Below are 10,918 nucleotides of genomic sequence, written 5' to 3' on the forward strand. Positions count from 1 at the left end.
TAGATTTTATTCAAATAATATATAAATAATTTATTTTTTTAAATCCACACACCTATAATGGACAGGTTTTTGGCAAGGACATACAAACGTCTCGTTTTCCAGCGATTCACTGTTTGTTTTTTGTTGTATTTTGTCCGTCGTCTGAAAGTAATTTTATACGACCAGTGGCTTCAAATCACACTACTGAACAGCTGTTTAAAGCGAGACTATGGTGTGTATAGTAAAGACGCGACCTCTATAAGGGAGATAATTTCTGAGCCTGCGCCATTTACTTTCTGCTTATATTCAATTAAGATACAAGCCTGCTGTCCTGGGCACATACCTCAGTTATCTGGGCTGTCTATCCAGGACTGTGGGTTGGTGTTAGTTTTTGGTTGTTAGTGAGAGAGATGTCGGTGTAGTGGTATTAACCCTACCCATTAAGTCGTTAATCTCGTTCTCGGTGGGGAAAAAAACAAGAAAGAAATATTTTATTTAACGACGCACTCAACACATTTTATTTACGGTTATATGGCATCAGACCACACAGATAATGAGAGAGGAAACCCGCTACAGCGTTAAATAAAACATTTCCTTTCTTCCTTCCTTTTGTGCTCAGTTTATAAAACCAATCGGCTCAGAAATAAATAAGTTGTATTACAACGTTCCCTGACGGGAATGACTATAGAGTTATTTCAAAATGAAAAACTATGATCAACCAATTTTCATTTTCCATAAAAGAGGTCTTTTATCACCCATCTAAAAATTCCATGTCTTCATAGGTCTGTAATTCCACGATCTATCATGATTTCCACGACCTGTACGAATAGCGTAACGTTATCCTCGGCAGCTGATGCCCAACAGTTGACGTTCAGCGTGGAACATGTCCAGTACGGATGAACTTCATCAGTTTTATAGTCTCCAGCTGCGTGAACTTGAATTCGTCCCTCAAGACACTCTGGTCGAATTCTGTTAGCAAACAGCCATCGATTCTCTCATCTCTGAAGGACTCGACATGCCGGTCCAGCTTCAACGCCTTCAACTTATCCCCCAGTTCATCTATCGTCAACTCCTCCACCCTTTTCTCTCGAGTTTGAGCTTCTCTCTGTGGCGAAGATCCAACTCCATATGGCGAAACCACTGCTCGTCCAATGTCATTTACATAATTCACTTTGACTTTGTTCGTGTCTCCAGAAGATGTTTGTTGTGGTAGACGAAGTGATGTACGTTGGGGAACTTTTGGCTTAACATCACCAACAGTACAATAATAGTCTGGTTTTAGCAAAGACGAAGTTTTAAAAGCGCCTTCTGTTTCTTTATATCTGGGAGGTAACTCTGGCGGGCGGGTTTCCTGTTCTGTGCCAGGCATCATGTGAGTAGCCTCCCCTGTTGGTGTTTGGGTTTGTAACGTGCAATATTCTTCCGATTTAGCAAAGCGAAAAAACTTCTCTGGCTCGAATGTTTCATACACGTTCTCTGATTTAGATTTGTCTACATCTACCTTCTTATACATGGCAATATCTGCAACAAAACACAAGAAATAACAATGAAAATATACAAGTGAAAATAATTATGGAAGGCTTATTCAAAAGTTTTATTCGCAATGTATACATAGTTATGTACAAGCCAATTTAATACGCTTATCATGTTAACAAATAAAGCCCGAACAAAGATACGGAAGTCCTATTCTCTGTATTGCCTAAATTCATTTTATACGGATTTTATTAAAGACATGTATATACAAAGGATAATATCCACAATAAGACAAGCAGATGAACATTTTACGACTCTGACTATAGAAAGCAAAGGAAAATGTGTTTACGGTATTTTGCGGTTATTACAGCTTTTCTACCACTAAGTTACTGTTACTTAAAATGTGCTCAGTTGTCAATTTCGTCAAATTTATCCGATGTGTACTTAAAATGTGCTCAGTTGTCAATTTCGTCAAATTTATCCGATGTGTACTTAAAATGTGCTCAGTTGTCAATTTTGTCAAATTTATCTGATGTGCACTTAAAATGTGCTCAGTTGTCAATTTTGTCAAATTTATCTGATGTGTATTTAAAATGTGCTCAGTTGTCAATTTTGTCAAATGTATCTGATGTGTATAGCAGTAGCAGCAGCTCAAACTACATTTTATTTGAAAGAGAAAAGGTATACACCTCATGAATTAGTCACTGACTTTAACGACTTCTGATCCTCATCACGTTTTAGACTATGGTTATTCGGTGTCTTGCTGGCTACTCATACCAAATAGCATTAATATATCGTGTATATGCATTTAACCCATAGACAGGACGATACATATGATGGTCTAGATCAGTTAGGCATGAACCCACCCCATCCCTCATTGTTAGGATCACAGCGCATGGCAAATGTTCATCAGAAATCACCTGATTACCTATGAACGTCACCATCAAGGTGATAAATTCAGACAATGATTAAATGTACACTCACTTTCATTTCCAGTTTTTCCAACATGTATTATTCCCTTAGCAGCCTGTTCCGTGTCGTGTAGGAACTGGAGGAACTGTTCGCGAGTTCGACCCTTTATTCCGACCACCGTGGATACGAGAACCTTCTGCAGATACAGTGGAATCAGCACGGTTTGGGGTTCCAGGACACCTGCAAGAGGAAGACAGTGGACGAAAGATATCGCTAACATTCTCTAGAATTATAGCTGAAAACTAGACCGTGGACGCTAGTACATCGCTAATACACACTGTGTGGATTCAAAATTCAACATCAGTCGGTGGACGCTAGGACATCATTAATATACACTGTGTGGTTTTCTAACTGAACATCAGTCGGTGGACGCTAGGGCATCGTTAATACACAATGTGTGGATTTCTAACTGAACATCAGTCGGTGGACGCTAGGACATCAGTAATACACAATGTGTGGATTTCTAACTGAACATCAGTTGGTGGACGCTAGGACATCACTAATACATACTGTGCGGATTTCTAACTGAACATCAGTCGGTGGACGCTAGGACATCATTAATATACACTGTGTGGATTTCTAACTGAACCTTAGTCGGTGGACGCTAGGACATCATTAATACACACTGTCTGGATTTCTAACTGAACATCAGTCGGTGGACACTAGGACATCATTAATACCAGGGCTCACGCAAGCTTTGACCAGCTTGACTTTGCCATGCCAGTCACTGTAATGTAAAATCAGTGACGCCTTTTAAAAACAGTGACCACTTGCAATTGTACACAATCACGGATGAATGGTGAAGAATTTGAAAAACACCTATTAAGAGATAATAATTAAATGTTAAGTGTCTGAGAGTTCGAGGCGATACAATGTCATATACAGTCTGAATTCTAAGTGTCCGAGAGTTCGAGGCGATACAGTGTCACATACAGCCTGAATTCTAAGTGTCCGAGAGTTCGAGGCGATACAGTGTCACATACAGCCTGAATTCTAAGTGTCCGAGAGTTCGAGGCGATACAGTGTCATATACAGCCTGAATTCTAAGTGTCCGAGAGTTCGAGGCGATACAGTGTCATATACAGCCTGAATTCTAAGTGTCCGAGAGTTCGAGGCGATACAGTGTCATATACAGCCTGAATTCTAAGTGTCCGAGAGTTCGAGGCGATACAGTGTCACATACAGCCTGAATTCTAAGTGTCCGAGAGTTCGAGGCGATACAGTGTCAGATACAGCCTGAATTCTAAGTGTCCGAGAGTTCGAGGCGATACAATGTCATATACAGCCTGAATTCTAAGTGTCCGAGAGTTCGAGGCGATACAGTGTCATATACAGCCTGAATTCTAAGTGTCCGAGAGTTCGAGGCGATACAGTGTCATATACAGCCTGAATTCTAAGTGTCCGAGAGTTCGAGGCGATACAGTGTCATATACAGCCTGAATTCTAAGTGTCCGAGAGAGTTCGAGGCGATACAGTGTCACATACAGTCTGAATTCTAAGCGTCTGAGAGTTCGAGGCGATACAATGTCACATACAGTCTGAATTCTAAGCGTCCGAGAGTTCGAGGCGATACAATGTCACATACAGCCTGAATTCTAAGTGTCCGAGAGTTCGAGGCGATACAATGCCATATACAGTCTGAATTCTAAGTGTCCGAGAGTTCGAGGCGATACAATGTCACATACAGCCTGAATTCTAAGTGTCCGAGAGTTCGAGGCGATACAATGTCACATACAGCCTGAATTCTAAGTGTCCGAGAGTTCGAGGCAATACAATGTCACATACAGCCTGAATTCTAAGTGTCCGAGAGTTCGAGGCGATACAATGTCACATACAGCCTGAATTCTAAGTGTCCGAGAGTTCGAGGCGATACAATGTCACATACAGCCTGAATTCTAAGTGTCCGAGAGTTCGAGGCGATACAATGTCACATACAGCCTGAATTCTTAAGTGTCTGAGAGTTCGAGGCGATACAATGTCACATACAGCCTGAATTCTAAGCGTCTGAGAGTTCGAGGCGATACAATGTCATATACAGTCTGAATTCTAAGCGTCCGAGAGTTCGAGGCGATACAATGTCATATACAGCCTGAATTCTAAGTGGAAATGAGATTATGGTCGCTAGACTTAATGACGTAATGTATGAATGTTTAACACACCCCAGCAAGTAAAATACATAACCTAGTGGGTGTCAAAGTAAGGTAAATGCGAACATGAAGTGATGAACAATATCAGTAGCTCGCACTTCAACTGCAATAAAATCTCACTACTCCCTCGGGATTGGGGTTAACCAATATTATGGAGAGCAGGGGCATAGCTCCCAGTAAAATACGAAAACGAACCTATTTCAGTTTGTAGGTGCCCCTTAATTTAGTCCTGTTGGAGAAGATCCTGTTCTCTTTACTACCCATTGGTTATATCTGTAATTACTCAAATATATCTGTATCCAAAGATGTGTTTTATTATTTTGAAATTGCTAGTATTTGCTAGTATTTGCTAGTATCTGACGAGACACGCCGAAACAGGCTGGAATATGAAACCGGTAGGGGTGTTCTGAGCTTTACCCAGCCCTGCTCCGTACATATTGTGAATCATGGATACCGTCGTAGATGCAGTTGGCGATGCAGTACGTTTCGTCGTACAGGCTGGACAGAGTGATTTTGCCGAACGACTTGGCGCTGGCTTGAGAGTAGCCGACGTCGAACATGTAGTCACGTGGACAGGCGAACTCCACCTCCACCGGCAACACATGGTCCGCTAGAACATCACTCAGAAGTGTGCCGCGTTCAGCTGGTTAAAATAAATATACTACAACACATACATGTGATGCACGTTTACAGAACACTAAAAGTAAATATCTTGTGTGCCGTCCCTCCCTCCCAACCCCACACCCGAAACAAACAAAAATTAAAACTAAAACAACAACCCCCACCCCCCAAAAAAAAAAGAAAAAAAAAAAAAAGAAGAAAAAGAAAAAGATCAAAACGAAACAAAACAAAAACAAAACACCGATAACTCTACTGAATATAGAATTATTTCAAGAGTATGGGGATTCGCATCCATTACTTTATGCATATTTGCTCAGGCACGGTGGAGAAAGGCTCTAACCACCCCCAATAATTCTAAATAAATATTTGTACGGGAAACCCCTCACAAACTTACACACCCCCCCCCCCCCCCATCTCTACTTGCTTCTGCCGTGCCTGTTACTACCTTCAGTAAAAACATTAGGCCTAACATTGTCCAAATAGCAACAGATTAAAAGTTGTAAGTAAAGAAATGCGACGCCAGACAGGAAGGCAGTAAGTACAATGTTCGTTCTATTACCTATACTGACAAATGATCCATTTTCTCTTAGTATAAATACGGCACATGAAGCGGTCTCAACGCTAAGATCGCTTAGTGGAACATGGCCTAGAAGAATGTTTGTTTGTTTCGTTTAACAACACCACTAGAGCACAGTGATTTATTAATCATCGGCTATTGGATGTCTAACATATGGTCATTTTGACACAGTCAGAGAGGAAACCCGCTACATGTTTCCATTAACAGCAAGGGATCTTTTATATGCACCATCCCATGGACAGGATAGCACATACCACGGCCTTTTATAAACCAGTCGCGGTGCACTGGCTGGAACGTGAAATAGCCCAAAGGGACCACTGACAAGGATCGATCCTAGACCGACCAAGCATCAGGCGAGTTGTTTACCACTGGACTACGTCCCGCCCCTGGCCTACAATATACTTTTGAAAATTGTAAATTGTAAATATAATAAATTCGACGTGCGCAAGTCAAACCAAGAGAATTAAAATAACACATTACTTTTATTTGTTTGTTTGCAGACTCGGAAAGGCAAAGGGTAGTCCACGGGGATGGTGATAGTGCGTCCAGTTCCATCTTTGGCAACCACTCGTGTCTGTGTGCATGCGCTGTGAACTCTCATGACCTGTGACGTAATGATGATGAGAAATTATGAGGGCATTAAGTACAGCCCATAGCCTCAGGCGCAAATACATGGGATGAGTGATGTGGTTGTGCTGGGCAATCTCCCTCCGAATATTCTACTGTTTAGCAGATGTATGCAGTTTATTAAAATACAAACCCACAGAGAGAGTGCGAATGCCATTTCTAACTTCATGAGCAGTCGGCAATCTTCATTTTGAGCAAATATTACTGTTTTAGTAAAATCCTGATCAATATTTGTTTTCAAATGTTACACATCAAAATCGAACACATTTGTTAATTTCCAAAACGCCTTTCCTTTACGTTTTGTGTTCAGCCAAACTAGAATTAATATTATTATTTTAAATTTAAAAGTTTGTGTTTCGAGGTATGGTAGTAGTTCACAAAGACTTTGTTGTTTTTTGTGGGGGGTTTTGTGGGGGTTTTTTTAAACAATTTTGGTAATAATAATGTTGATGATGCTGATCGTGATAATAATAATAATGATGATGACGACGACGACGATGTTGATGATGATGACGATGATAATTTTGATGATGACCATGATGATGACGACGACGACGAAAATGATGATGACGATAATGATGATGAAAACAACAATTATAATATTTTCTTTCTTTGGTAGGCTTACTATAGAACAAAAATTCTTTACCACTAAATACAAGGTCAAAATTTTAGACTTGAAAAATTTAGCGATATTAAATGAAGTATTTTTGGCAATGCTTCTTTAAAATGAATAATATGTTTGAGATTTTTCGCTCTGAAAGCACACAGAATTGACCAATTTATTAGCCGTACAAGGCACGTGTATAGGAAATGTTTGCAGGGTTAGACTGTGAAGCCACTTAAGGTGGTTAGTCGATTAAAATGCCCACTTTCTTCAGGCACATTTTTGCAGAGGGGCAAGCTGATTTTTGCCTGAATTAAACAAAAATGCCCGAATCTGGATAACAATATTTATTCATATTAGCATTATTACCAAACAGCTATATCATGTTTTAAACGAATCACTATGCATTTTTAAATGGATTACATCTACTTTTGAAGGTAGATTGGTTGAAATACATGACAAAAAGGTATCACGTTAGCTAATTTTTCTCGAATATCTCTATCATTTTTGCCCGAATTTGAAGTTTTTTCTCCAGAACACACACACACACACACACACACACATTACCTGCACCCTCGCACACTTATCGTCAGACACTGCAAAAACAAGGTGGACATTGGTGTGGGAAGCTGACTGACTGAGGCTGAGGGGAGAGAGACCAAGTGGCAGACCAATGACGGAGGGAGACTGAGAGAGAGAAAGAAAGGGAGAGTACAGAGAGGAGTTCTCAACAATAATAAATATTGTTTGAACCCCATCCCTATTGAATCGAAGTATATGTACATTGTTTAGACAAACAGCGAACCTACCCCATCCCCATTGTATCGGAGTATATGTACATTGTTTAGACTAACAGCAAACTTACCCCATCCCCATTGTATCGGAGTATATGTACATTGTTTAGACAAACAGCGAACCTACCCCATCCCCATTGTATCGGAGTATATGTACATTGTTTAGACTAACAGCGAACCTATCCCATCCCCATTGTATCGGAGTATATGTACATTGCTTAGACAAACAGCGAACCTACCCCATCCCCATTGTATCGGAGTATATGTACATTGTTTAGACTAACAGCTAACCTACCCCATCCCCATTGTATCGGAGTATATGTACATTGTTTAGACTAACAGCTAACCTACCCCATCCCCATTGTATCGGAGTATATGTACATTGTTTAGACAAACAGCGAACCTACCCCATCCCCATTGTATCGGAGTATATGTACATTGTTTAGACAAACAGCGAACCTACCCCATCCCCATTGTATCGAAGTATATGTACAGTGTTTAGACCAACAGCGAACCTGCCCCATGCCCATAGTGTCGATGTATATGTACATTGTTTAGACCAACATCTAACCTGCCCCATGGTGTTGATGTATATATACATTGTTTAGACCAACAGCTAACCTGCCCCATGGTGTCGATGTATATATACATTGTTTAGACCAACAGCTAACCTGCCCCATGGTGTCCAGGTATATGTACATTGTTTAGACCAACAGCTAACCTGCCTCATGGTGTCGATGTATATATACATTGTTTAGACAAACAGCTAACCTGCCCCATGGTGTCGAGGTATATATACATTGTTTAAACCAACAGCTAACCTGCCCCATGCCCATGGTGTCGAGGTATATGTACATTGTTTAGACCAACAGCTAACCTGCCCCATGGTGTCGATGTATATATACATTGTTTAGACAAACAGCTAACCTGCCCCATGGTGTTGATGTATATGTACATTGTTTAGACCAACAGCTAACCTGCCCCATGTCCATGGTGTCGAGGTGTATGTACATTGTTAAGACCAACAGCTAACCTGCCCCATCCCCATGGTGTCAAGGTCGACGCCGCCGTCGTATCCCTGAGTGACAACGATCAGCTTGGGCAGGTGTTTCTGGTGCTCGTCGTAGAATTCTCGCATCGTGTAATGTTCGCCGCCGTTCTCGTACACGTACATCGTCTGTGTGTGGCAGCTGCAGCTGGTGCTGATGACGATTCTCGTGCTGGTTCTGGTGCTTCTGCTGCAGACAGGATAGTACATACCACGGTCTCTGTTACACCAGTTGACATTCATTGATACACATGGTTTACTATAAATCACAGTGTATGGATAATAAATAAATAATTGCACTTGCGTATAGCCTGTTAGCTTCAAAAGAAAACTGTATAATAAATAACATTAAACTTCATACAAACACGATATATATTATTAAGTTTTACGCCCATACCAACTCGCAAAACATTTTGTGAAAACAAATATCAATTTAAATAAAAGACGTGTATGCAATCACCTACAGAAACTCGAATCTGAAGACGATTCAAAACTTATGTCCGTGATAAACGAATTGATGAACATGTTTAAACAGCTTGTAGCTGTAAGTTCGCGAAATTAAACTTCCGATATGTTAAACGAATACATAAGCTAAAGTATTCATACGCTGATAAAATCAGGTTATGGCGTCGCAAATGTTTCCTTTTTCACTAGATTCTAAAAAAATGCCACAGTAATTGTAGGTTGGTGATAAATAGAATACTATATTCGTGACCGCGTCGTACCATTTATTTAAAAACTGGTTGCTTAAAAACATTAGATACGTTTTTGAACAACTCCTTGTAAGATGGATGGTATCAAACGGCCGCTTATTTAGTATCGTCTATTAAGATTTCAGTGGGAAGTATTTCTAAAAGGCACATGTACTTACAATAAGTCAGTTTCGTGAAAACTGTGCAACGTGGCAGTCGGTCATTTCAAGAAACTGTCTTTACGTCCCAAATTGTTAATCGAAGAAGTAAAGGCACATACGTAGAGTACGTTGAGTCGAGAGGACTAAGAACCTTTGATCCTTGTAATCGTCACCGTCGTGTGCAGAGAGTGCGTGTTGCCTTAACAGATTACCTAGACCAGGAAGCAATGTTCAGCAACTGCTCTACATTTGTGCTGCTATCAGTCTGCACGTGACAGGTCCAGACAGGTGGTGCACAAGCAGAACAACACATACACCTGAGACAAAACAACATTTATTAGTACACAACATAGCTAAACAGTATGTACCTGTGATATTACCGCCTCTCAAAAAAAAATATTCAAGTGCCCTTTTTACCTCCTCTTTTAATTCTTGATTTCCATTGGGGTGCCCTTTTGACGAGTTTGTCCATGTGATCTGTTTTTGTTAGTCCCCCTTTCACAAGCTATTTTAGATCCGCCCTTGTATAAATGGGTATTACGAGCTACCTTGTTTATTGGATGCATGCGTAAAAGTATCCTGAATATCTACATGAAGGCTGTCACGTATACGTCGTATAAATTTATGATGATATAAATCGTCAGTAGCGGTTCTAAGGCCCCCTCAATACCCCCACCCCCGTATATTTGGTGGGGTTTTTCACTTGTTACGTTGGAGAATCCGAGGAATCCCTTCGTGAACGTTTGTGGCTTTTGGCCATATGCCATTGCCCCCCCCCCAATGGATTTTCTGGATCCGCCACTGATCGCTGATACCCACACGGGCTATGTGCGCGGGATATCTCAGATAAATACTTTACCAATTAAAATATATTAACGACCTAAATTAAAAATAAGCTAAACTATACATTAATGACTGAACTAATGTTTCATTGTTATTGTTCTTTATCCTTAATATAAATAACACATCTGGTAAAAAGTAAAAATATATGTTTGGGGAGGGTGGGAGAAGGGACCGCCGGCACCAGCGGCCCGTCCGGAATCGGTAACAAGCGGGAGGGGGGGGGGGGGGGGGTTGGTGCTATGGAATTTGGAATGTCTAATTGGATTATGCCAACGGGAATTTTTTTTTACAATTTGGATGAAGGAAATTTAACTCATTTTTAACCGGCCCAACGAATTGGAAACGGGGAGCTACATATATATTTGATGTTACTAAACCGA

The 10,918-nt window shown here is 40.6% G+C and overlaps 1 protein-coding gene across 1 annotated transcript; it reads right to left on the reverse strand.

The window, feature by feature from the left end:
• Positions 1 to 522: 522 nt before the first annotated feature.
• Positions 523 to 10,006, reverse strand: LOC121376822. The gene is made up of 6 exons (XM_041504594.1): positions 9,714 to 10,006; positions 8,828 to 9,032; positions 6,250 to 6,373; positions 5,026 to 5,214; positions 2,437 to 2,604; positions 523 to 1,500 (listed from the first exon to the last, which is right to left on the reverse strand). The coding sequence occupies exons 2-6, from the start codon at positions 8,966 to 8,968 to the stop codon at positions 851 to 853; spliced, it is 1,272 nt and encodes a 423-aa protein (XP_041360528.1). The 5' UTR covers positions 8,969 to 9,032; positions 9,714 to 10,006; the 3' UTR covers positions 523 to 850.
• Between the last annotated feature and the right edge of the window lie 912 nt (positions 10,007 to 10,918).

The sequence above is a fragment of the Gigantopelta aegis genome, chromosome 7 (genome assembly GCF_016097555.1).
Source record: "Gigantopelta aegis isolate Gae_Host chromosome 7, Gae_host_genome, whole genome shotgun sequence".
Lineage (NCBI taxonomy): Eukaryota > Metazoa > Mollusca > Gastropoda > Neomphalida > Peltospiridae > Gigantopelta > Gigantopelta aegis.

What these genes read in the sequence shown, in the direction of transcription:
- LOC121376822 (XM_041504594.1), bottom strand. Translation starts at nt 8,968, where the DNA reads ATGTACGTGTACGAGAACGGCGGCGAACATTACACGATGCGAGAATTC. An exon ending in CTGCAAACAAACAAATAAAA is followed by an intron (nt 5,215 to 6,249) that starts GTAATGTGTTAT and finishes TATTTTAACCAG; the next exon opens with CTGAACGCGGCACACTTCTG. An exon ending in TGGAAAAACTGGAAATGAAA is followed by an intron (nt 1,501 to 2,436) that starts GTGAGTGTACAT and finishes GTTTTGTTGCAG; the next exon opens with ATATTGCCATGTATAAGAAG.